Source organism: Physeter macrocephalus, chromosome 18, assembly GCF_002837175.3.
Source record: "Physeter macrocephalus isolate SW-GA chromosome 18, ASM283717v5, whole genome shotgun sequence".
Classification (NCBI taxonomy): Eukaryota; Metazoa; Chordata; class Mammalia; order Artiodactyla; family Physeteridae; genus Physeter; species Physeter macrocephalus.
In genome coordinates this window covers 69,676,100-69,703,637 of record NC_041231.1, presented here as the reverse complement: position 1 = coordinate 69,703,637, position 27,538 = coordinate 69,676,100, and the positions used below count along the sequence as shown (strand labels likewise).

At 39.9% G+C, this 27,538-nt stretch overlaps 1 protein-coding gene across 2 annotated transcripts in view; it reads left to right on the top strand.

Moving 5' to 3' along the window:
• Window positions 1-667: 667 nt before the first annotated feature.
• ILRUN (inflammation and lipid regulator with UBA-like and NBR1-like domains) overlaps window positions 668-27,538 on the top strand; it is a 113,217-nt gene continuing 86,346 nt past the window's right edge. Inside the window, exon 1 of one of the 2 annotated variants that reach the window (XM_007106292.4) lies at window positions 668-1,019. In XM_007106292.4, coding sequence (XP_007106354.1) covers window positions 862-1,019 — 158 coding nt within the window. In that variant the 5' untranslated portion in view covers window positions 668-861. The remainder of the gene's footprint in view (window positions 1,020-27,538) is intronic. The other variant, XM_007106293.4, reaches the window with a different exon arrangement.

Sequence of the window (27,538 nt, the reverse complement as noted above, 5' to 3'; positions counted from 1 at the left end):
TTTCGTCTGGACCTGTGATTGACGTTTGCATCGAGGCCTCCCTTACCTTCCCGAAACTGGAGACTACCGTTGCATAACAGAAACAGCACGGGTAAACTGGAGTAATCATCACCGAGGGTGGCCGGGAGCCTAAGATTTTAGGGTATTATCCCTCTGGGAAAGCAGCTCTAGAAACTTATGCAAAACAAGTCCTTCCAGAGCGAGGGGCAAAGCCCTGGCTGGGAGGACTGGGTCTTGTGTGCCATCTGGTACTTGACCTTGCCCTGGCCTCTGTTCTTCCCCGACTTCGGCTTCCTCACCTCCCAAACGCTGCCGTTGTAGTACAAGAAGATCCCGGAGCTTTACCCCGCCAACCCCGGGCTTTAACTCCTCCCCCTCAGCGTGGGGGCGGGGCGAGGAAAAGGTCAGGCCAGGCGTCACCTCCCCGCGCCGCCCGGCAGTCCCCTTCCTCCTTCCCACTACCCGCCCCCTCGCTCCACCGCGGTGAGGTCACGCGGGGGACGTCACGGGGTTCTGACGCCACAGAGGGGCGGGCCTCCGGGAGAGGAAGGGGCGGGGCTAGGCGGGCGACGCTTGCGCAGTGGGCGCGGAGCGGGAGGAGGCGGAGGCGGCATAGAAGCCAGAGGCGGCGGCGGCGGCGGAGGCGGCGGCACCGGGGGGGGTGGGAGGGGGGGGAGCGCGAGAGTGAGTGAGTGGCTGAGTGAGTTTACCCCTATGAGGCGGTGAGAGGCCCGGGGCCTACCTCAGAGGAGCGGGGTCGCGGCGCCAGCTAGCAGCGGGCCCCCTCCCGGTCCCCGGGCCCGGCGGCGCGGCGGCGGCTCAGTTGTGAGGAGGCGGGGAAGCGAGTGTCCGGCCCCAGCCATGGAGGGCATGGACGTGGACCTGGACCCCGAGCTGATGCAGAAGTTCAGCTGCCTGGGCACCACCGACAAGGACGTGCTCATCTCCGAGTTCCAGCGGTTGCTCGGCTTCCAGCTCAACCCGGCCGGCTGCGCCTTCTTCCTGGACATGACCAACTGGTGAGCCGGCCCCGCCGCGCCAGCCCTGGAAGCGGCCTCGGGGCCCCGAGGGGAAGGGAAGGGACACCCAAGCTCGGCGGCCGGGCGGGACGGTCGGGCACTGAGGGGTACCTCCTTTCCGGGGCGGGGAGGGAGTGTGGGGAACCCTAGGGGCCTGGAAGAAATTTGGGGGCCGAGCAGGGCTGGAGGGGGATGTATGAGGAGAGTTGGGGTTCGTGGAGGGCAGGAGAGGCGGAAGGGAGATGGGCGGGGGTTACTCCTGAGGTTCTGCGGGGTATTAGCGGCCGAGGAACGCGGGAAGAGGGGGAAAGACTTGAGGATCCAGGCACGGGGTCGACCTGTGAGGAAGAGCGCTGTGGTGTTGGCTAAGAGTAAAAAGCACAGAAAATCTGAATTTGGGGAGTGGGCAAAAGCTTGGGGTATGGAGTTAGGGGCTGAGGATGACAGGGATGAGGGGAAACTGAGGGGGGAGAGAATTAGGTACTATGCAAGAACCTGGCGCGCGGGTGAGACTTGGGAGTTAAGAGCTGAGAAGAACAGAGAGTGAGTGAGTGTGTGTGTGTCCGTCCGTCCGTCCCTCCGTCCATTCAAGGACAGATAAAGAAAAGGGAAAAACTTTATGGGAGAGGACAAGTGAGTACGGTAAGAAAGATGACTTTCCCAAGAGCTGTGCCAGGGAGCGGTGGGATCTACTAGTGAGTGGGATCCGCTAATGGAGGACCGGGAGTGCTAGACCTGGGGCACGGTGTGGGAAAAACCTTAGGAAAAGTGAAGGAGAGAGATTATCTTGGGTGAGGGAACTTTCTGAGGGGATTGGAGCCCTGGGCTTCAGGATGCGGGAATGGAGAGGGGCTTATCCAGAGGGGCTTACCGGAAAGAAAGCTGGTTGGTAGATGTTTGGGAAAATGGAGAACTTGACTTAGGCTGGGAACCAAGTATTTTTGGCTTGGAGTTTCCTTGTAGAAGACTGAATTGGGACAGAAGACCATGACAACTTAGACTAAAGGAGTATTTCTTGGCTTTGGGTGGAGCACTTGCTATTTTTGATAAGCAAGGCTTCCCTTTGTTCTCTGAGGGGTTGTTGAGTTCACTCAGGGTGAGTGATCAAGTGGAGACCATTAGACTGCCTTTGAAAGGATTTCAGGTGAAACAACTCATCTTTTTTTGGTCGGAAAGCCATGAGATGATTGCCCTTTGCTCTCTGTGTTGGGCATGTGGAATCTTGTTTCTCTTGGCATCACTTATACAACCAGCCTCCCCTTTATTCCCTGTCCACTGGATGCCTCAAGCAATGCCAGAAAAAGAGGTTGTAAGCCTAGTCTTTATCCCGTTACTTATCGAGCCCTATCCTGAATGATGCCCATCTTATTAATGAGAGCCTTATAGCTGTGGTGACATGTGAATTTTTTTCTGTGCAGCATCATTGGTAGGTCCTGTTGTTTATCTTTAAAGTTGATTGTTATAGTAAGAGTGGGATTGAGTTTCTAGTTGTTTAGAAAACTCTTTGAATGCAGGAGATAGTCTTTATAATTAAAGAAGCATTTGTGATCCCCATTTGTATCTTTTATGTCCGGGATGATCTCAGACAGGGACTACAGCCTGCAGTAGTTTTCTGAAACACCAGCCTATGTGTTTAATAGAGAGTGACAGGGGTTATTGAAAACACCAGGAGGAGATATTACACTGGTGAGATTTAGAAGTAAAGCTGTATCTTGAGGAGGGTTGTACTCTTGCCTGCCTGCTTCCCACCCCCAGCTCCTTTTCTTCCTTGTTTACACTAGTTCAGCATAAGAGACTTGGCATATTGTTGCTGCCAGTTTGGTAGGGGAGGATCATTATTTCTCCCCACCCTCTTGTGAGTTGTATCATTCAAATCCTGCCCTAATAAGTTTTTAGTTTTTTAGAGTCAGTATTTATTAGTACAATTATTAATGGCTACAGAAACAATGTAATGAATTTTATATGCTTGAGGTGTGTGTGTATTTAACATCTAAGATTGTTTGTTTTTAAGTGTTGTGAAAGGTGAGGCCCAGTGTGGATGAGAAAAAAAAAATATGGTCGCGTTATAAACATTTTATTTGAATTTTATATGAAAATTATTAAGCTCAGTGACACTGAGTAGCATGTGTTCTGATGAGATGTTATCTCTGTACTGTATAAAACAAGGTGATATGAGCATTCCTGAACAAAGGAGTGAGCCATTAAAAAATGTATTCTGGTTTTAAAACAGAAGTCAGTAGCTTCTTAGGAACCCAGACAATTAAGTGATAACTCAGCTTTAAGTACATTATCTTATTTTTTGACTGTAGAAGTCATGTTCTTTCTTTTCTTTGATTATAAAATGAAAAATTTGTGAACTGAAGGAAGTAAGGCTTGTTATGCTTTTCTTTCTAATGAAAGCAGTTAGTTTCATAATCCAATATTGTGTTTTGATTCCTATGTTGACCTGGCTAAATTTGTCTTTGTTTTAAACAAATACTCATCATAATTAATAAAATCTAGTTAAAATACATACATGAATGCATACCTGGTCAAAATATTTGTGTGTTAAATAAATATCTAAAGTCTAGAAATGTATTTTTTTTTAACATCTTTATTGGAGTATAATTGCTTTACAGTGGCGTATTAGTTTCTGCTGTATAACAAAGTGAATCAGCTATACATATATCCCCACATCTCCTCCCTCTTGGGTCTCCCTCTCACCCTCACTATCCCACCCCTCTAGGTGGTCACAAAGCACTGAGCTGATCTCCCTGTGCTGTGCGGCTGCTTCCCACTAGCTATCGATTTTACATAGAAATGTATTGTTTTTAAGTGTCATTTAATGTCTGACTTTGGAAACTGTCGAGATAGTCCCGGTACAGGTTGCCAAAATTTCTCTCAAATTGCTGTGGTTAACCTGTTGAATTTGAGATGATTAACCCTCCTGTGACTTTATAAGTGCCTGCTTTGGGTTGTAATAAATAACCACCATTCAGTTGTCTAGTGATTTTTAAAACATAATGTGGTAAAATAAAAATGATTATTTTAAAATGAAGGCCACGAGTCTTCTAAAATGAAACCCTACTTGGAAAGGTTTGTTTTCAAAAGTAAGAATTTATTTTTGTTGTTGGTAACAAACAACTTTTTAAGAAGCTGTTGAAAATTGGCTAAATTGACTGTTTTGGCCTTATAAGTTACCTACTGTGTAAACATAGATTTTTTTTTTTTAGTCTTAGGTTGGATATGCATTATATAGATATTTCTATTTAATTTAGAACCAGTATTATTTCAGTTTTGTACTGTTTATACCTGAGCTGGCAGCTATGCTGCTGGAGATTGGTGGAACTGACTCTTAACAAAAGTAGTTAATTTTTAGTTCCTAAGTAAGTACATAAAGCGCATAAATGGTGTGGTGAAGGAACCCAATATCTGAAGCTAAACTGAAATGACTTGTAGATTAGAATAACTTCCTATAGGTGGAATGTCTTGCAAAGACACTTTTGGGCTGTGAGTATAGAACTTGGAATTCTAAAACTGGAAGCTGGCTTAAGATTCTCTAGTTCATTCCAGTTTTTCCTGCAAAATTGCATATAACCCTTCCAAGATAGCTTATTCTTGCATCCCTGAGGGCAGAGATTTGCATGATACCTTATGGTAGTGTTTAATTACCTTTCTAGTTAGAATTATGTCAAAACTGAATCTTTCTTACTGTAATTAAGCTTTTTTCATTTGCTTGTGTCCTCCTTGGAGATGAAGAATATCTAATAAACACGTTCCTTAAGAGGTCAGAGGACTTCCCTGGTGGCGCAGTGGTTGAGAGTCCGCCTGCCGATTCAGGGGACTTGGGTTCGTGCCCCAGTCCGGGAAGATCCCACGTGCCGTGGAGCGGCTGGGCCCGTGAGCCGTGGCTGCTGAGCCTGTGCGTCCGGAGCCTGTGCTCCTCAATGGGAGAGGCCACAACAGTGAGAGGCCCGCGTACCGCAAAAAAAAAAAAAAAAAAAAAAAGAGGTCAGAAAGTTTCTATTAATACAAATCACTAGAAATTTTCAACCATGTGTCATTTTAACACATTCAGTTTAATGGTTTCTCACTCGTTAATGTAGTCCGATAGATTTATATATATTTTTAAGTGGAAACGAACAGGATTGAGAGGAGAGCTTAATAGTGGTGAAATATACATAACGTAAAATTTACCATTTTTAGTCCATTTTAAATGTACAGTTCAGTGTTACATGAGATTTTAAATTCAATTGTGGCCCTCGAAGTCATTTGTCTCTGTTATGTTTTCAGAGTGAGTTATTCTTTAGTGTTTGTGACAAGAAGCAAGTAACACTTGTAGATTTTTTAGAGAATGTTAACGTAGGAGTTATTTCTCATTATAGGGATAAGTAAATTATCTTTGACCAGCATATAGACAGTGTTGGTTGTTTCTGTCCCTCCTATTCATTAAGCTAGTGCTTTGCAGTTTTGGTGCAAAACTGCAAAAGTTTTGCAACATCCTAGGTTGACTTCAGGTATCTTCAGGAAGCAGCGTGTAATTTTTGGAACACTACACAATGCCCATCATGGATACAACAGATGTTTTCTAGAAAAATAATTCAGGAAAAACATTTTTGTAAAATTATGTCCTATTGACTTTCTCAGTATTGTCAGAAGCACCCTTCTGGATAAAATGAAGGTATAACCACTATGCAATGAAGTGAAATCAGAATCTCGATGTGAAAATCCGTTGTACATCCTATCTGATCTCACAATGCCTCCCCTGCCTGATCTTAATCCATTTCTTGGTCACCTGCATGCTAAATGAGTTTCTGATCCACTCTCTGGTTTATATGTATGCATCTAGGAAAAGTCTCTTTATGACAGATAAAACATGATATTAATAATGGTCTCCTTTAAAAATGTGTGCCAAGCAGCAGCTTTAGGAAGAGAGTAGGAAGGGTTGTGTAACAATGACAGAGTGTTGTGCACGCTATTGCATTTTTAAGAAGGTTGGGAGTTCTTGGTTTGGACCTTCTTCTTTCCCACTTTTTTTGGCCTTTTCTGAGTGGCACACACAGGTTGGGACTCTGGGTATAATATAAAATAGTTTACGAATAGAGCGTCAAGATTCATTTTAGATTTAAAAGGAGCACGGTAAAAAGTACATTGTTGTCCTGCAGGAAGTCTTTTTACTGTTCAAGTGCTGTGGGACTTGCATTTCTGATTATATATCAAGTCAGAACTAATCTCCATTATCGCCAGGGTGGGTGGAGGTGTTTCTTTACCATCTCTTGTCTTCTGACTCCCCCACCCTAATTTGTCTAGCACATAACAGCAAAAACGCAACCAAACAGTATTTATTTATTTATTTATTTATTGGTCACAAGGCTTACTGGATCTTACTTAGTTCCCCACCAGGGATTGAATCTGGGCCCCGGCCTTGAAAGCACTGAGTTTTAACAACTGGACCACCGGGGAATTCCCTCAACCAGACAGTATTTAAAGAAACCGTATTTTGGATAGACCCCTGAAAGATAGTGTAATACAAAAGCAGAAGACAGCCTCTATCATAATTTGCTCTCTGACAGGAAAAGAACATGCCTGAAACTATGAGAGAAAAAGTTTGGGGATAATAAGGAAGCAGCATTCATATGTTAATGCTGGATTAACTGAGTAAAATTTCACAACAGGTAGGAATGGACTGAATCAAACAGAACCAGTGATTCACAAATATTGAGTGCTTGCTATGGGTAAGTTGCTTTCTTCGAAGGTTTGAAATGGTTGGGATTTGAATTGATGGAAAAGTTGTGTAATGTTAGGTGGAGGATATTTCCTGAGTGAAACCAGGAAGGAGCAATTGGAGCAGAGCTGTCTGGAAGATTGGCTTGGCAAGAATGTGGTTAATTGGATCAGAAGTGACGAGAGATGGAGCTTATTTTTATTTTTGTTTTGGAATATTGTTGGTTTTTAAAAAATTGGGGTGAAATTGACATCAAATTGAACCACAGTAAAGTGAACAATTCAGTGGTGTTTAGTGCGTTCACGATGTTGTGCAACCACACCTCTGTCTAGCTAAAACATTTTCTTCACTGCAAAAGGAAACCCAACACCCATCAAGAAGTTGCTCTCCATTCCCTTCTACCCCCAGCCCCTGGCAACCACCAATATGAATTCTTTCTCTTTAGATGTTTCTATCCTGGATATTTCATATAAATGGAATCATAAATATTTTTCCTTTTGTGTGTGGCTTCTTTCAAGCTTCATCATGTGTGTATAGCATGTATCAGTACTTCATTCCTCTTTTTTTTTTTTTTTTTTTTTTTTTTGGTACGCGGGCCTCTCACTGCCGTGGCCTCTCCCGTTGCGGAGCACAGGCTCGGTATGCGCAAGCTCAGTGGCCATGGCTCACGGGCCCAGCCGCTCCACGGCATGTGGGATCTTCCCGGACCGGGGCACGAACCCGTGTCCCCTGCATCGGCAGGTGGACTCTCAACCACTGCGCCACCAGGGAAGCCCAGTACTTCATTCCTCTTAATGGCTGTTTAATATTCCAGTGTATGTGTATACCACAGTTTGTCCATTCATCGATTGGTGGACATTTGAGCCATTTCTACCTTTTGGCTATTGTGAATAGTGCTGCTGTGAACATGCGTTTAGGTATACTTGTTTGAGTACCTGTTTTCATTTCTTTGGATATATATGTAGGAGTTGAATTGCTGGGTCATATGGTAATTCTATATTTAACTTTTTGAGGAGCCACCAAACTATTTTCCACAGTGGCTGAATCATTTATATTCCCCTAGCAATGTTTGAGGGTATGTATCAATTTTCCTACAAACTTGACAACACTTATTTTCCTTTTTTAAATTATAGTGAGTCAGCAGTGGTACCTCATTGTGAGATTGATTTGCATTTCTCTGATTACTAATCGTGTTGAATGTCTTTTCATATGCTTGTTAGCTATTTGTATATCTTTTTTGGAGAAATGTCTATGAAAGTCCTTTGCTGGTTTTTTAACTGGACTATTTGTCTTTTTGTTGTTCAGTAATAAGATATATTTGTATATCTTTTTTGGAGAAATGTCTATGAAAGTCCTTTGCTGGTTTTTTAACTGGACTGTTCTTTTGTTGTTCAGTTATAAGGGTTCTTTATATATTTTGGATACTAGACCCTTATCAGATATTTGATTTGCAAATATTTTCTCCAATTCTGTGGATTGTTTTTTCATAATTAAAAAAATTTTATTTATTTTTGGTTGCGTTGGGTCTTCGTTGCTGTGCGTGGGCTTTCTCTAGTTGCGATGAGCAGGGGCTACTCTTCGTTGCAGTGCATGGGCTTCTCATTGCGGTGTCTTCACGTGTTGCGGAGCATGGGCTCTAGGCGTGCGGGCTTTGGTAGTTGTGGCACACGGGCTTAGTTGCTCTGTGGCATGTGGGATCTTCCCGGACCAGGGCTTGAACCCATGTCCTCTGCATTGGCAGGAGGATTCTTAACCATTGCGCCACCAGGGAAGTCCCCTATGGATTGTTTCTAAAATTTTCTTGTTAATGTCCTTTGATGCATAAATGTTTTTAATTTTGGTGAGGTCCAATTTATTTAATTTTTTGTTGTTGTTGCTTGTGCTTTTGGTGTTATAGCTAATAATTTATGCCAATCCAAGATCATGAAGATTTACCTCTATGTTTTCTTCTAAGAGTGTTATGGTTTCAGTTCTTATATTTAGGTCACTGATCCATTTTGAGTTAATTTTTGCATATGGTTGAGGTGGGAGTCCATCTTCATTCTGTAGAGTTTAATTTTGATCATATTATATGCTCTGGAATTGGTTTCTCATTGACTCTCCATTAAATATATCCTTTACTTGTATTAAATATGTACTGTACTTGCTTTGCCCACCACTGAAAATTGGGCCAGAAAAGTGTGCAAGGTTTTCTGATGGGGGAAAAAACTTATGCATGTTCTGTTGGCACCAAAAACTAAATGTATGTTCAAAAGGTCAATCCTCCCTGCCCCCAATCCTTCAGCTTTTCTTTCTGACTTTTTCCTGTTTCGTTAATAGCTACAGTGGTCTTCCAGACATAAGGCTTGAGCTGCATTATTTCCAGTGCCCTCTCTTTCCTGGACACCCCAGATCATTTGCCAAACCCATCTCATTTCCACTCTGCAGTGCACCTCCCAACTGTCTCTTTTTTCCATTCTCCTTGCCATCACCTTAGCTTATATAGATTATGTTACCACTTTAACAGGGTAACATAGGAATAGTCTCCAAATTGGTTTTCTGCACCAGGTTCTCCTCCTTCCAGTCCATTTTGCGGACATACCCCTACCAGGTCAGTCTTTCTGAATCACAGCTTTGATCAGGGCCCTTCTTTTCTCAGAAACCTTTGTGCCTTGTTGCGGACCAGGTAGAGAGCAGAGAGCTTTAGCATGACATTCAGGACCTTCCATAGATTGATCCAGCATATCTTTTGTGATGGATATCCTGCTCCTCTCTGCCCCGTTCAAGCTGGCCGCTGCTCATTTCCCACACATACTTTTGCTTTCCCAATTTTTAACTTTTTTCTTCTACCTAGAATACTGTTATTTCCTTTCTTTATACCTCACGAAATCCTATTGTTTTTTTTGAAATTGGGACACGAATTCTTGGTAGTGCTGTCTTTGAACTGCACTCTTGCCTTTTTAATAACGGTTATCATATACGATACACAGCCTGGAGAGGAAAATGTCTCCTAACGGCCTTTGTTTCTTCCTAGGCGTCTGATGCAACACTTTGTATGTAGTAGGTGCTCAATAAATATTTGTTGAAGTAGTACCTGAAGGTAGGTGGGAATAAAGATTTTGTTTTTATGGAAGTCTTGAAGTCTAGTGCTGTTAGAAGAAACAAGTTCTATAAACTAATCTTCTTTTCAGGCACTTTTGTTTGTAGGTTTAATTTGGGCATACATGACATGAAAGCAAATTAAAATTTAAGTAACAACAAGAATATTGTTTCTGGAAGCAATCTGAGCCCTCTGCAGGTTGGCCCCACCTTGTTATATACCTACCTTTCCAGGCATGTCTCCTTATACTAAATATTTTTTGTAATCAGTTTATGAGAGAATGTATTAGTCAAAGTTAGGTAACAGTTATTTAGATATGAATGGAGAAAAATATTTTGTAAAATCTCTGAAGTTCTCCTGGATCTTTGCCAGTATTTTTTATTGAGGAAAAACTGTAAAAAGCAGCATAAGCACATAGTAAGTTCAAATAGTTTAGAAGGGTCTAAGCAGGAATTTCAAACTAAAATGCTTATAGTTGCCAGGTGGGGGACATGAACAGTTGAAGTATGCGTGAGCTAGAAAGCACTTGCCTTTTATAAAGAGGATGTCTGATACTTGCCTTAAGTCAAATATTGCCACGCTGGAATGGGGGCCCAGCATTCTTAGATTTTTCCATTTTTTCAAGAGAAGCCAGAAATTCAGATTTTTATGGGAAATTTCCTGATTTTCAAACGTTGGCAACTATTTTAAATACTTTTAAAACATTGTGTGGGCCAAATAAACTACATCTGTAGGTGGGATGTGGTCCTTGGGCCACTAATTTGCAACCTGTGGATGAATAGTGAAAAGCAAAAATCCCCTCCTTTCTAGATATAGCCACTACTATTTCTTCTGTACCTTTTAGAAAATGTTCATGTCTATAGACTTTTGTACATATGCACAGGTAATTTTTTTTGCATGTGTGTATATGTATATGCGTATATAAAAAATTAAATGTATATAAAAACTTTTAATAGCAGTGGTATTGCTATTTGAATAATTATTCTTCCTATCCAGACTAGTGGGTACCATATATCTTGCACCTTCTTTGCTTCAGTGGGCAGTGAATTAGCTGTCAAGGTACTTGGATAGGATGATCAAATAGATACACTTTTTAAATTGACAATGCAGTGGTGAAGCTAATATATTGTAAATCAACTGTACTTCAATTAAAAAACACATAATAAAAACCAACGAAAAGCAACAAAAAACCCGTGCAGTGGTGGATTTTGTCTCTTCAAATATAGTAAAATTTCTTCACTGTATTAACAGACTCTCATCTAGTGATTACATATACTTATTAAACCTTTGTTTCACTGTGTTAAGAGCAAAATGTGTTAAGTAAACTATCTAGCAGTGAGCTTATCTGAATTTACTTATGAGGTACTGTCAGAGAATACATTTCATAATTTGAACTTTTTAGGGACCCAAAACACAAAACTGAAACTCACTTTAACTCTTTATTAAGTCACCTTGTACAGATAACACTAGTATATTTTTCACTCTATGGAAGGGTAATTGATTTTGTAAGTGATTTTCTAATGATTTGCCAAAGTTAATGTACATCTTGGGAGGGGTAGCAGTTTATTCCAAATATGGAACTCAGCCTCATTGAATTTACTATGTACTGGGTTTGAAAAAACTCACTTTTAAAAATGAATGGTTACGTTTTCTTAAAATATTTGAGCCTCGGGTCTGTACAGTGTTTCCAGGAGTTTGAACTTGAATTATTGTGCTTGAGGTCAGTGGTTCATAGCCTATTATGTAGCAACAGCTTACTAATGATTGATTGAATGATACACGATGTGCTTCTAAAATGCTTTGTGGTCAGCATTTATCTTCTAAAGTAAATTTTGCTTTTTAATTAAAAAAATACTTCGATAACAGGCTTTGAGTAGTGGAAATCATTAGCCGAGGGATGGGGTTTGCATACACCTGTAACTGGGAACTACTGCCTTTAAAATATTTTAAAATTAAAAAATAGTAACAATTGCATTATGACATAGATCTTACTGCATGTAAGCTAGAAAATACCAAAAAGAAAAAAGAAAAAAATAAACCATACTCATGGGACCCAGAAATAAGCAATTTTAACCTTTTGATCTATATCCTTTTAATACTATTGTGTGTGTGTGTACCTGTGTTTGCTTTACAAAAGTGGAGTATTTACTATATTCTGGGTATTGTTTTAAGTGATTACATTTAATATATAATTTAATGTTCATAATAATTCTGGGAAATAAATACTGTTATCTTCATTTTACAGAAAAGGATTAGCGACTCAGTGAGGTTAAATAACTTACCTAAAGTTATGTGGGTAATACATGGTAGAAATAGGATTCAAGTATAAGCAGCCTGGGACCAGAATCTGTGCTCCTGATTGTTGTGTTTTACACACTGAATGGGTTTCTAGGACTGCCGTAACAAATTACCACAAGCTGGGTGGCTTAAAACAAATTTATTCTCTTACAGTTCTGGAGGTTGGAAGTCTGAATTCAGGGCGTGGGCAGGGCTATGCTCTCTCTGAAGATTCTTAGGGAAGAATTCTTCCTTACCTCTTCTAAGCTTCTGATAGCTCCTGGAGTTTCTTGGTGTTCCTTGGCTTGTAGATGCATCAATCCAGTTTGTCTCAGAAGTCACATGACCTTCTTCCGTGTGTGTGTGTGTGTGTGTGTGTGTGTGTGTGTTGTGGTGGGTAGGGGGTGTGTGGGTGGGGGTATGTGTCTCCTTAGAAGGAAACCAGCCAGTTGGATTAGGACCCAACCTAATCTAGTATGACCACATCTTAACTGATGATGTCTGCGCAGACTCTGTTTCCAAATAAGATCATGGTTCTGAGGTTCTGGGAGGACATGAATTCAGGGGGATACCCTTCAACCAATATACACACTATTTGTAGTCTGTTTTCACTTAAAAATATGACCATTTCTCCATTCTTTTTTTTTTTAAGATTTATTTATTACTTATTTTTGGTTGTGTCGGGTCTTAGTTGCGGCACGTGGGATCTTCGTTGAGGCATGCGGGGTCTTTTGTAGTGGCACACGGGCTTCTCACTAGTTGTGGCGGCATGTTTTCTCTCTCTAGTTGTGGCCTGCAGGCTCCAGGGCACGTGGGCTCTATAGTTGTGGTGCGCGGGTTCCAGAGAGTGTGGGCTCTGTAGTTTGTGGCACGCAGGCTCTCTAGTTGAGGCACATGAGTTCAGTAGTTGTGACATGTGGGCTTAGTTGTCCTGTAGCATGTGGGATCTTAGTTCCCTGACCAGGGATTGAGCCCGCGTCCCCTGCATTGTAAGGCAGATTCTTTACCACTGGACAACCAGGGAAGTCCCCATTTCTCCATTCTAAATAAATATGATTCTGCACTTTTATTTTAAAGGTTTCATAATATTCCTTTACATGGATATAGAAATGTTCCCCTCCTCAATGCTTTAAAACAAACTTTGATATGTTGTTGAGTATGGACTTTAGGCCAAGCCATTTCAGGTCAATCATCCACCTCAGTTGTCAAGATTTTTTTAACTGGGAGAGCAGGATATGTAGGTGCACTGTCTCACGTGTGTAGAGGTCTTATCCCCTTCTTACTTTAAAACACACACACAAATGGAATCACACTATACATACTGTTCTTAGGTTAGCTTTTTGTTTAACTTTACAATGTGGACATTATTTTTCTTTTTTTTTAATGGATACATGGTATTCCATTGTGGCTGACCACATTTTGTTTAACCACTTCCTTACTGATGGACAGTTAGTTTCTAGGTATTTGCTTTTATAAAGCTGCTCTGGTATAGGTATCTTTATACAAACTTGTGGATACAGTCCTAGAAGTGGGATTGCTGGGGCTAGGTGTATGGCCATTATAAATTTTGATAGGTAGTATCAAATTCACTTCAAATGTATTGTACCAATTTTATTGTACCAGTTTTCATTTTTACTGTCAGTATACAAGAGTGCTTGTTTTGCCACCCTCTTAGCCATAGAGGAATGGTCTTTACATTGTTGCTGGTCTGATAGGTTAAATATATATTCATTTTAATTTGTATTGCTTTAATTACGAGTGAGGTAGGGCATCTTTCCTTATCCTTATTGGCCATTTGTATCCCCCCTCCCCCCCAGCTTTGTTGAGGCCATTTATATTTTTCTGTGACTTTTTTGTGTGTTTTTCTCTCTACCTCTATTGGATTGTTTTCTTTTTTTCATTGATTTGTGTGAGCTATTTGCATATTAAGGAAAATAGCTTATTAAATACTTACCTTTCCTCCAGTTTGTCATTTAACATGGCTTATGATTTTTGTTTTAACTGTGTAGCAGTTTTTTGGTGAATTTTTGTGAAGTTGAATCCAGCAGTCTTTTCCTTTTTGATTTCTGCTTTTGGTTTCATGCTTAGAAATCCTTCTCCCACCTAATCATTATATAATTATTCACCTCTGTTTTCTTTATGATTGCATAATTTACATATACATTTTTTTTGTTTGTTTGTTTGTTTTTGTTTTTGCGGTACGCGGGCCTCTCACTGTTGTGGCCTCTCCCGCTGCGGAGCACAGGCTCCGGACGCGCAGGCCCAGCGGCCATGGCTCACAGGCCCAGCCGCTCCGCGGCACGTGGGATCTTCCCGGACCGGGGCACGAACCCGCGTCCCCTGCGTTGGCAGGCGGACTCTCAACCACTGCGCCACCAGGGAAGCCCTACATATACATTTTTTATACAGATGAAACTTGTTAGGCAGTGTGCTGGGGTTGATATCTAACATGTTTTTCAGATGATTAGTCAGTTTTCCCATTTATTGTGAAATTCACATTTCCCCCCCAATGATTTGAAATGCTATCTTTATCATATATCAAATGCTTATGTATATATTTGGGCTTGGTTTTGAGATTCTTCCTCTGTTGTACTGGTGTGTATGTCTGGTTTTCTAAGGTTTAATAAGAATTTTAATGTTCACTTAAAAAATATTTTTAAAGGGAAGTACATTTTTTTCTTATAATTTTCATTTTATCTGCATTATAAAGGCACATAGTTTAAAGGGTAAGGTAGTTCTACAGGCTTGTTAAAAGGAACCAGCAAAAAAAAAAAAAAGGAACCAGGGATTCTAGAGTCCTTTTTTCTTACTCATTTCCAAAGGCAGTCTTTTTAAATTCTTTCAGCTGATTTTTTGGGTTTTTACCTCCATTGATTTTTTTTTTTTTTTTTTTCTGTTTTGACCATATCTGTTGACTTCCCACAGGGAGATGAGGATGTTATTCTGTGAGAGCCAATGTGGTGGTAAAGAGCAAAGTTCAAAGCTTCTGCTATTTACTATCTGTGTGACCTTCGGCAAGTTATTTTACTCTCTCTGTGCCTTGGTTCCTTATATATAAGGACAATATCAGTTTTGACCTGAGGATTGGATAAATTAATATGTGTAAAGATTTAGAGCTGTACCCAGCACATGGTAATTTTCAGTTACACTCACCCTTTCTCTAATGATCCCATTTTAATTATTTGTGATTTGGTTAAATCAGTTTTCAGTGTTTATGTTGTTTTAACTATTTAAATCCTTATTGACAGTTGAGTCATTAGTGTACTGGGATTCATTTTCCTTTTCTGCACAATCTTTTGCTCTCCTGGGGGAATCATTGTCTTGATTTTTTGGTTTGCTCAGTTTCTTAGATAGTTTTAAAATGCTTTATTTATTAAGTTTCAGGTATACAGCATTATAGTTCAACATCTGTAGACAACATCTGTATACAGGATATACAGAAAATTCTGTTTTTTCTGTATAGGGATCAGATTTTTTCTAAAAAATATTTATTTATTTATTTATTTATTTATTGTTGGGTCTTCGTTGCTGCGTGCGGGCTTTCTCTAGTTGTGGCAAGCGGGGGCTACTCTTCGTTGCAGTGCGCAGGCTTCTCATTGCAGTGGCTTCTCTTGCTGTGGAGCACGGGCTCTAGGTGCATGGGCTCAGTAGTTGTGGCTCGCGGGCTCTAGAGCGGAGGCTCAGTAGTTGTGGCACACGGGCTTAGTTGCTCCGTGGCATGTAGGATCTTCCCGGACCAGGGCTCGAACGCGTGTCCCCTGCATTGGCAGGCGTATTCTTAACCACTGCTCCACCAGGGAAGTCCGGAATCAGATTTTTTAAACTAAGTTATCCTCAAGCTCCTTACTATCTATGAATCTCTTCTCAGTAGGTTTATACACTTCAGGTGTTCTATTGGTTTTATCTTTGTGAAGAAGTCTTCCACAGTGTTTGACCCACTATGACTGGACTGGTAGAACTCTAGGTTTGCTGCACAGCTCCCCTGGTACCCCGGGGATTTCTTTCATACTTTCCCCACTTTGTTGGAACCCCTGTTTCCTGGACCCCATTTTTTTAAACTTCCTAAGAGTGCAGAGATCAAATTTGAGACTTTCGTTTTCTGAAACTATTTTACTCTGATGTTTAGTTGATAATCCCAGGTTTGGTTAGGTAGCAGTTTGAAGATTGGAAGTATTTTTCTCAGAATTTTGAAGGCACTGTTCCTTTGTTTTGTGTTTTTCACTGGAAATGTTGAAATGTGATGCTGTTCTGATTCTTTGTTCTTTGAATGAATTCTGTATTTTCCCTTTCTGGAAGCTTTTGGTAACTGCTGTGTCCCCAGTGTCCTGAAATTTGACAGTGATGCAGTTCAGCCTGTGTTCTCATACATTGTTCTTAGCCTTGGGGAGCCCTTTTAGTCTGGAAACTGTCCTCTGTTCTTGGAATGTTTCTTATTTTTTTCTTCCAGTTTTATTGACATACTACACCACTGTATAACTTTAAGGTGTACAGCATAATGATTCCACTTACATACCTCATGAAATGATTATCACAGTAAGTTTAGTAAACATCCATCATGTCATATAGATACAAAATTAAAGAAATAGAAAAAAATTTTTTCTTGTGAGCAAGCTCTTAGAATTTAGTCTCTTACTAACCTTCATATATAACATATAGCAATGATAATTATATTTATCATGTTGTACATTACATCCCTAGTGCTTATTTATCTTATATCTGGGATTTTGTACCTTTTGATTGCCTTCCTGCAGTTACCCCCTCTGCCTCTGGTAACCACAAATCTGATCTCTTTTTCAATGAGTTTGTTTTTGAAGTATAATTGACCTACAGTAACACTGTGTTAGTTCCTGTTACACAATATAGTGATTTGGTATTTTTATATATTTCAAAATGATCACCACAATAAGCCTGATAAGTCTAGTTATGATATGTCACCATACAAAGATATTACATAGTTATTGATTATGTTCCTCACACTGTACATTTCATAACTGTGGCTTATTTTTTTGCAGCTGGAAGTTTGTTCCTCTTATCTCCCTCACCTATTTCTTTCCTCCCCCTACCCCCCCCTTGCCACCACCTGTTTGTTCTCTCTGTCTATACCTCTGTTTCTCTTTTGTTATGTTTGATCATTTGTTTTGTTTTTTTTTAGATCTTAGAAATTTTCTTGAATTAATTCTTTGATTTCCTCCTCTTCATTTTCTCTGTTCTCTTTTCTTAGATCTCCTATTTTTCAGACACTGGATTTTCTGTTCTGGTCCTCTGTCTTATTTTTTTTTTCCCCTCTTTTAATCTTTTGACAAAATTTTTGCTCTCTTTTCTGAGATCTCCTCGGTGTTGTATTCTTCAGGTTGCCTTCTGTTTGCTTGCTTTAGTTTTTTTCTATCATATTAGATACTTTACCTTACGTACTTGCTGTTTATTAGCTATCTACTCGTATTTAAGAGTAGGACACAAAAAGTTGGTTTGAAAGTTGTGGGCCTGACTGTAGGGTTTGTTAAATGAGGGTTTAACAGCTCCACCCATTTCCTCCAGGGTGGGGCAGTCACCAGCTGTGCAGTGTTTAGACTGTATTGAGGATCTGAGGTCCGATGCATAGTTTAGGCAAATGCATAAGTTCTGTTTTTATCCATGTCTTTACCTTCACTTGTAGGGTACCTGGTGCTCTTAATTTCTGAACCTTTTGGGGAATCCTCATTTTAAGTTGGATTGCTTATCTACTTGTCCCCACTGCTGGCCGAGGAGGAGTCATCTTTCTCAGGTCGGCTAAGTCATTTACCACTTGTCTACCTGCTTTCTAGCCGCCCAAATATTGCCTCCTCACTTGTTCATTTGGTCCTTGTGAATTTCTGACTTTTTCCCGCATTTTTCTTCATTTCAGGATGCTATAGCAAAAATATCATAGATTGTGTGGCTTGATAAACAACAGAGATTTATTTCTCACATATCTGGAGGCTGGGAAGTCCAAGGTCAGGGTGCTAGCAGATTCAATGTCTGGTGAGGGTCCGATTCCTGGTTTACAGATGACTGACTTTCACTGTAACCCCGTGTGGTGGAAGGGGCAAGGGAGCTCTCTGGGATGGCTTTTATAAGGACACTAATTCCATTCGTGAGGGCTTTACCCTTGTGACCTAATCACCTCCGAAAGGCTCCACCTCCTAATACCATCACATTGCGAGTTAGAGTTTCCCAGTGAATTTTGGGGGGACACAAATGTTCATTCAATCTGTAGCACTATACCTATATTTTAGGAGGGTTTTGGGAGAGAGCTGAGGCTAGTGTGTGAAATTTTTTTTTTAACTAGTTAATTAATTTAGTTTTGGCTGCATTGGGTCTTTGTTGCTGTGCGAGGGCTTTCTCTAGTTGTGGCGAGCAGGGGCTACTCTTCGTTGCGGTATGCAGGCTTCTTATTGCGGTGGCTTCTCTTGTTGCGCAGCACGGGCTCTAGGCGCGTGGGCTTCAGTAGTAGTTGTGGCTCATGGGCTCTAGAGCACAGGTTCAGTAGTTGTGGCACACAGGCTTAGTTGCTCTGAGGCATGTGGGATCTTCCTGGACCAGGGCTCGAACCCGTGTCCCCTGCATTGGCAGGCGGATTCTTAACCACTGAGTCACAGGGAAGTCCCTGAAATTTTTAATTGGAAGCTGAAAGGAAGTATTGGATTTGCATCTAAAATTTTTTATTCTGCCTTTTTATTCTTACGATTTATGTGGTTGTTTGGATATGATGTAAAATTTTAGTATACCAATTGAATAATTGATCAAGTTGTGATGATGTTGTATTTAGATAGCTTTCCTTCGCCAAAATGGATCTGCATTTACCTGAAAAATAAAAAATAAACTACAAATACTTATCTCTGGCTATGAGATTATGAAGTTATTTTTTATTTTCTTTTTTGTACTTTCTTTTTCACTTTAATTCTCACATTTTCTATAATGAATATGTATTACTTGTGTAATGAGGAAAAAATAATACCTAAGTAGAGAAAAAATTGTTAATCACATTCTTAGATAAAAATTTGCCCTAGGTTCCAATATGTTCTTCTCTTATTTAATCCTAAATCTATCAGAGTTGTGCTCTGTCCTTTACTTCTTTTAGGTAATCTACAGTTAGAAACACTAATTTTGGGGTGAGTGTATGTGCTTTGCAGCGTTCATTCTGATCTGTCCCCCAACTTTTTATTTTGAAGACTTTCAAAACTATAGTTTTGAAAGATTAGCACAATGAATACCTGTATAATTGCCATTTTACCATATCTGCTTTATTTTTAAAGTATGTTTATTGAAGTATAATTTACATATCATAAATTAACCCATTTAAAATAGATAATTGAATGATTTTTAGTAAGTTTACAGAACTGAGCAACCATCAGTACAATCCAGTTGTATAATATTTTCATCATTTCAAGATGACTTTGCCTGCCTGTTTATAGTTAATCACCATTCCTACTTCCAGCCTCAGGCAAACACTAATTTTTTTTCTGTCTCTAAATAATTGCCTTTTCTCAATGGAATATTACTCAGCCATAAAAAGAAATGAAACTGAGTTATTTGTAATGAGGTGGATAGAACTGGAGTCTGTCATACAGAGTGAAGTAAGTCAGAAGGAGAAAAACAAATACCGTATGCTAACACATATATATGGAATCTAAGAAAAAAAAAATTCATGAAGAGATTAGTGGTAGGACGGGAATAAAACACAGACCTACTAGAGCATGGACTTGAGGACATGGGGAGGGGGAAGGGTAAGAACATATGTATACGTATAACTGATTCACTTTGTTGTAAAGGAGAAACTAACACACTATTGTAAAAGTTATACTCCAATAAAGATGTTAAAAAAAAATAATTGCCTTTTCTTTTACTTTTTATATCGATGGAATCATATAATAAGGGGTCTTTTTTAAAAAAATTATTTATTTATTTAGGTTGCGCCGGGTTTTAGTCGTGGCATGCGGGGTCTCCGTTGCAGCGTGTTTTAGTTGTGGCACGCGGACTGTTAGTTGCAGCATGTGGACTCTTAGTTGTGGCATGCAAACTCGGTAGTTGCGGCATGCATGTGGGATCTAGTTCCCGGACCAGGGATTGAACCTGGGCCCCCTGCATTGGGTGCGTGGATTCTTAACCCACTGGACCACTAGGAAAGTCCCATAAGTGGTCTTTTGTATCTGGCTTCTTTCAGTTAGTGTTTTGTTTATGAGGTTTATCCATGTTTTAGCGTGTATCAGTATTTTTGTTGCTGAGTAATTTTCCATTGCATGGATATACCACATTTTGTTTATCCATTTACCTGTTGATGGACACTTGGAATTTTTTCTACTTGGCTATTATGAATAAAACTGCTATGAACATCCATTTGCAAGACTTTGGATGTGTTTTAATTTCTTCTGGGTAGATACCTAGGAATTGATTGCTATTTTGTATTGTAAAATTATGTCTTTTTAAGAAACTGCCAAACTCTTTTCCAAAGTAACTACCATTTTACATTCCCAACAGCAATGTGTGAAAGTTCTCTCTCTGGATTTTATTTTATTTTTCTTCCCTGAACCATTTGAGATAAATTGCAGACATCATGACATTTCACCTCTTAGTCCTTCAGCAGATATCTTCTAAGAACAAGGGCGTCATCCTACATATCTGCAATGTCATTGTCACTCCCAAGGAATTTAGCCTGGAAATAATAGTGTTATCTAATATACAGTTCATATCTAGATTTTCCTATTTGTTCCCAAGATGCCCTTTATAACTTTTTAAAAAAAAATCCAGAGTCTTCTCAAGCATCTCATGCTATATTAGGTTGTCATGTCTTTAATCTAGAACAGTCACTGACCTTTGCCATTTGTTTGTTTTATGACATTGACATTTTTTTAAAGTCTAGGCCATTTGTCCTCTGTAGTGTCCCATATTGTTGATTAGTCTGTTTCCTCATGGTTAAATTCAGGTTAAACGTTTTGTTGCTGTTAGAAATGTGTGTCGCCTGTTGCATCACGTCAGGAGGCATCTGCTTTTGTCCCATTATTATGCTAAATTTGAGTATTTAGTTAAGACAGTGTCCACCTGTTATTCTCCTTTGTAATTAGTAAGTAATCTGTGATAGACTGTGAGAATATCCTTTTCCCCAGCAATCTTTCTCCTGTTTTAGTATCCATTGATGATCCTTGCTTGAGTTGTTTATTGCCTAGTGGTTGCAAAAAGATAATTTTCTAATTCTGTTGTTCCTTCTGTGTTTATTAGTTAGCAGTCTTTTGTAAAGATATTGCTAATTTTTAAATGGAACTTGTCAGAGTCATGAAGGATTTTATGGAGAATGAAGCAGATTTTGGTTGCTTGTCTTAATAGTGTTGAGCTAAGCATATTTACCTTACCCTCAGCCACAGAGGATCCAAAGAAACGGTACTGGAGAGAGAGAGAGATCTCCTTGACCTTTGCGAAGCTTGAAATACATAAACTTTTTGACTGTGTTTACATTATTTGGGGATGTTTGCTGCTTTTCTCTCTTTGAGAGACCACTCTTTTTAAGGAATAAGAAAAAGATACAGAAATGGTTTTTCTTAAGCTTTTATTAGTTTTTCTTTGTAAACCAAATTAGTTTCCCCCCCCCCATGTTTGTTTGGATGGTTTTGTGATTTTTTTTGATAGTAATTTAACTGGTGGTAATTATGCAGTGTCATGCAAAGTCGCTATTTTTAAAAATCCTTTTCTTCTGTAATGTAAAAGAAATGCCATAGTTGGATGAGCTGTCCAAACCTAACTGCTTCTCATGTGCAGTTGGTTGCCCACACATGAAAACATTAACAGAGTATGTGAGACTGTCTGCAAGTGTCATAGGACTTTTACAGGAAATATTCTTTACATGTTGTCTTCCTTGTTTGTTCTCAGGGATTAGTTATTACTAAAAATGACATCTGACATCTGACACCTTTTATTCTGCCGTTTTATTAGTTTGTAAAAGAAAAGGGGGGCTGGTCCTCTCAGGTTTATGAGCTGTGATAAAATCTGCCTTTATCCTAGTCTTTTTTCAAGTTCTATCCAATTTAATTTAGTCTTCCAGCTGTAAGTATGTAGCTTTTTAAGGTACCTATCTCACATGTACTAGAGAACAGCCAAATATAGCCGCCGAGTATTTGGAGATGGGTTGGCTGCAGAATGAGCAGAGTAGGCATTAAGGCCATGTGGCATTATTTGGTGGTGATGATAATGTTGCATTGTTCATCATACTGCATAGAACTTGGCCAAGTTTTATTTACCTTTTTGTTTTTAGAGGACAGAATAAGATTCATAACATAGGGTCTTAGACACGTACCCTAGTATGCATTTTTGGAGGTGAAGTATGCTGAGGCTTACTGTTGTGTTCTCCAAAGATGGTGTGGTCAGCGTGGTTCTTTAGGGGAGATGAAACTGAAGAGGCTTTGAAGCTGGCCTCTGTAGCACACCATCAGGAAATCTCTAGGCAAGACATATAAGACAGGTGTGGAGCATTTTAATCAAAGGTATATGTAAAAGGTACGTGATTTCTTTTCGAAGCCCCTGCATTTTTTTTCTGTGTATGCAGAAACAACAGCTAGATTTGAGAGTGTAACGCTGGCTTACAATTTAGCTTTTTGGCACTTTTCCCTTTTTTAAAAATAAAAAAAAAAGTTCCTAATATTTTTTAGAAAACAGATCTCTGACTAGGCTGTAGGATAAGACGCATTTTAACCATTGCTGGCTTATTCTAAGTTCCTTGTGAGGTAAACACACTTTTGAAAACCATACTTAATTATAGATTTACTTGATCATTTCGTAACTGCTACTTTAAATGTCCCAACGAAAGTTTCATGAACAACAGTAAACCACAAATGTTTTGTTTACAAAGTTAGTTTTGTTTGAGTCACGTTTTCTGATTTGTCATTCTGGGACTTTTGGGGTATTTTACATTTTCATGGCTACTCTGCGCATTTCTACTCTGTTCTGGTATCTTCAAAAATTTCAGTTAGCACTGAACCTAGTGATTATTTACCTTTTTAGCAAGTATCCATGGCAGTTACATGGCGGGGGCAGGGGTGGGGTGGCGGGAGGCAAGAAGAATAGGAGTTAACTTCTAAGTGTGCATCTTTAATGGATAATTGAGTTCTTGAGAGCTGAGTTATGATGAAGGAAATGACTCAGCAGAAAATAGCACCTTTTTTTGTAATCTTTTAGTTTTTTATATTAATAGTTTTCTTGTATGATGAACATTTTCAAACATATAGTAAAGTAGAAAGAATAATATAATGAATAGACATTGTATTAATTTTTTGCTGTTGTTAATAAATTACCACAAACTTAGTGGTTTATAAAAACACCAATTTATGATTTTACAGTTATGGAGTTCAGAAATCCAAAATGAGTCTCACTGGGCTAAAATAAAGGTGTATCAGGGCTGTGTTCTTGCTGGAGAGTTCGTTTCTTTGCCTTTTCCCACTTCCAGGGGCCACATACCGTACCTTGGCTTATGGCCTCTTTTCTCCATCTTCAAAGCCAGCATGTCGTGTGGGTTCTTCTCATACTGCTCTCTCTCTGGTTCTGTCTTCCAATTCCCTCTTTCACACTTAAGGAAGTGATTACATTGAGTTCACCTGGATAATCCAGGATAATGTTGCTATGTCCAGGTCACCTGATTAACATCCTTAATTCCCCTGTGCCATTAACATAACATGTATACACACATTGTGGGGATGATGAAAATGTTCTGAAACATGGTGATTGTGTTACAATTCAGTAACTTTACTAAAAATCATTGAATTGTGCAATTGAAATGGGTGAGTTTTATGCTGCATAAGTCGTACTTCAGTAAAATTGTTTTTTTTTTTTTTAACCTTTAGATGCTCTCCTTTGCTTTTAGGAGTTAGGTCCAGATTTCTTAATGAAGCATATTGGTCTCATCCTAATTAAAATTTTTAAAAATTGTGGTTAAATACACATAACATAGAATTTATCATCTTAACCATTTTTAAGTGTACAGTTCAGTAGTGTTAAGCATGTTGTGCAGTTAATCTCTAGAACTTTTTCATTCTGCAAAACTGAAACTCTCTACCCATAAACAATAACTCCTCATTTCCCCCTTTCCTTAGCCCCTGTCAGTCATCATTCTACTTTGTTTCTATGAATTACTACTCTAGATACCTCATATAAGTGAATACAGTAATACAGTATTTGTCTTTTTTGTGACAGCTTATTTCTCTTAGCATAATGTTCTCAAGGTTTATCCATGTTCCAGCATGTGACAGTTTTTCCTTTCTAAGTTTGAGTAATATTTCACTGTATGTGTATTTTAATCCATTTCATCCGTTGATAGACATGTGCTTTCATCTTTTGGCTATTGTGAATAATGCTGCTATGAACATGATGTGCACATTTCTTTTTGTGACTCTGCTTTCTGTTCTTTTGGATATATACCCAAAAGTAGATTGCTGGATCTGAGTTAAGTTTTAATTTACCTTTCCAGTTCCTCTTCTGTCTCTTGTGACAGACTTTGCACCCGACTTGCAGACTCTATCTCTGGACCGCACTCTACAATTTTGAATTAATCTGGGATTATTATGTTGCAGGTAACAAACTTACTTCCAACTATATAATGCTAAAGGGGTGGGGGTATTTTAAGGATGTTTTTATGTTACACAGAACCCAAAGGCAGGAATAAGTTTGGGCTTCCAGGAACAACTGGAACCAGGGACTAAAAAACCCTTCAGATTCCTTTCTATGTATGTTGTATCTAGGTGTTTGCAGTGGTCTCCTGTCTCTGCTGAAGAGAACCCTGACTGTCAAAAGCCCCCAAATGTGTAGTTTATAGCCCAGATACTATGAGAAAAACTCTTTCTAAATTTCAGTTCCAAATTTCTGGGTGTCCCCACCCCGACGTCAACTCTGGAATGACCTCACTCTGTATTAAGGAGTTCTATGTGCAAGTGGGGGCATTGCCAAACAAGTAACAACTACAAATGCTCTCATCCCCCCTCTCCCGTGGGAGATGACCCCTAGTCAGGTCCAGCTATCATAATTATGACTTTTGTTGTCCCAGGTGCCCTATCCCACCAACTGAAGGTCTTTGGGTGATAGCTGTGCTTTCCCTAATTTGGTCTTGATTGGTCCAGGTATACATTTGCATGATCCTGCACTATATAGGCTAAACGATACATTTTTTTGTTGTTGGCATTCCTCTGCCCTCTGTTATATTGATATATAGGCATACATTGGACATACAGCTGGTTTGGTTCCAGACCACCATAATAAACTGAATATTGCCATAAAGCGAATCACACGAATTTTTTGGTTTCCCGGTGCATGTAAAAGTTATGTTTAGACTATATTGTAGTCTGTCAAGTATGCAATAGCATTATGTCTAAGAAAACAATGTACATATCTTAATTAAAAAATCCTTTATTGGCAAAAACCGCTAACCATCATCTGAGTCTTGAGCAAGTTGTAATCTTTTTTGCTGGTGGAGGGTCTTGCCTCCATGTTGATGGCTACAGACTGATCAGCTTGGGAGTTGCTGAAGGCTGGGGCAGCTTAAAGTAAGAGAACAATGAAGTTTGCTGCACTGACTGACTCTTCCTTTTACAAGCAATTTCTCTGTAGCATGCAATGCTGTTTGATAGCATTTTGCCCACAGTAGAACTTCTTTCAGATTGGGAGTCAGTCCTTTCAAACCCTGCCATTGCTTTATGAACTAAGTTTATGTAATATTCTAAGTCCTTTGTTGTTATTTCAACAATCTTCACAGCATCTTCACCAGGAGTAGATACCATCTCAAGGAGCCACTTTCTTTGCTCATGGTAAAAAGTAAGTCCTCATCGGTTAAAGTTTTATCCTGAGATTGCAGCCATTCAGTCACATCTTCAGGCTCCGCTTCTAGTTCTCTCGCTACATCCACCACATCTGCAGTTACTTCCTCCACTGAAGTCTCGAACCCCTCCAAAGTCATCCACGAGGGTTGCAGTCAGCTTCTTCCAAACTCCTCTTAATGCTGATATTTTGACCTCCTCCCATGAATCACAAATGTTCTTAATGGCATCTAGAATGGTGAATCCTTTCCAGAAGGACTTACTTTGCCCAGATGCATCAGAGGATTCACTATAGCCTCACAAAATGTATTTCTTAAAGAACAAGACTTGAAAGTAGAAATGACTCTTTGATCTATGGCTACAGAATGGATGTGTTGGCAGACATGAAAATCTTGTTGCATATCTCCATCAGAGCTCTTGGGTGACCAGGAGCACCATCGATGAGTAGTAACATTTTGAAAGGAATCTTTTTTTCTGAGCAGTAAGTCTCAACAGTGGGCTTGAAATGGTCAGTGAACCATGTTGCAAACAGATGTACAGTCATCCAGGCTTTGTTGTTTCATTTACAGAGCACAGGCAGAGCAGATTGAGCATAATTTTTAAGGGCCCTAGAGTTTTCAGAATGGTAAATGATCACTGGCTTCAACGTAAAGCCACCAGCTGCATTAGACCCTAACAAGAAAGCCTGTCCTTTGAAGCCAGGCACTGACTTCTCCTCCTTAGCTGTGAAAGTCCTAGATGGCATCTTCTCCCAATATAAGGCTGTCTTGTCTACATTGAAAATCTCTTGTTTAGTGTAGCCCACCTTCATGAATCATCTTAGCTGGATCTTCTGGATAACTTGCTGCAGCTTCTACATCAGCACTTGCTCCTCCACCTTGCACTTTTATGTTATGGAGAGGGCTTCTTTCCTTAAACTGCAAGAACCAACCTCTGCTAGCTTTAAACTTTTCTTCTGCAGCTTCTTCACCTCTCTCAGCCTTCACAGAGTTGGGGAGAGTCAGGGCCTTGCTCTGGATTAGGCTTTGGCTTAAGAGAATGTTGTGGCTGATTTGATCTTCTATCCAGACCACTCAAACTTTCTCCATATCAGCAATAAGGCTATTTCACTTTTCTTATGATTCGTGTGTTCACTGGAGTAGCACTTTTCATTTTCTTGAAGAACTTTTCCTTTGCTTTCACAACTTAGCTGTTTGGTACAAGCGACCTAGCTTCTGGCCTATCTTGGTTTTTTGTTTTGTTTTGTTTTTTTGCGGTACGCGGGCCTCTCACTGTTGTGGCCTCTCCCGTCGCAGAGCACAGGCTCCGAAAGCACAGGCTCAGCGGCCATGGCTCAACGGGCCTAGCCGCTCTGTGGCATGTGAGATCTTCCCGGACCGGGGCATGAACCCGTGTCCCCTGCATCGGCAGGCGGACTCTCAACCACTGCGCCACCAGGGAAGCCCATATCTTGTTTTTTGACATGCCTTCCTCACTAAGCTTAATCATTTCTAGCTTTTAATTTAAAGGGAGAGATGTGTGGCTCTTCCTTCACTTGAACACCTAGAGACCATTGAAGGGTTATCAGTTGTCCTGATTTCAATATTATATCTCAGGGAATAGGGAGACCCAAGGAGAAGGGAGAGAGATGGGAGAATGGCTGGTGGAGTGGTCAGAA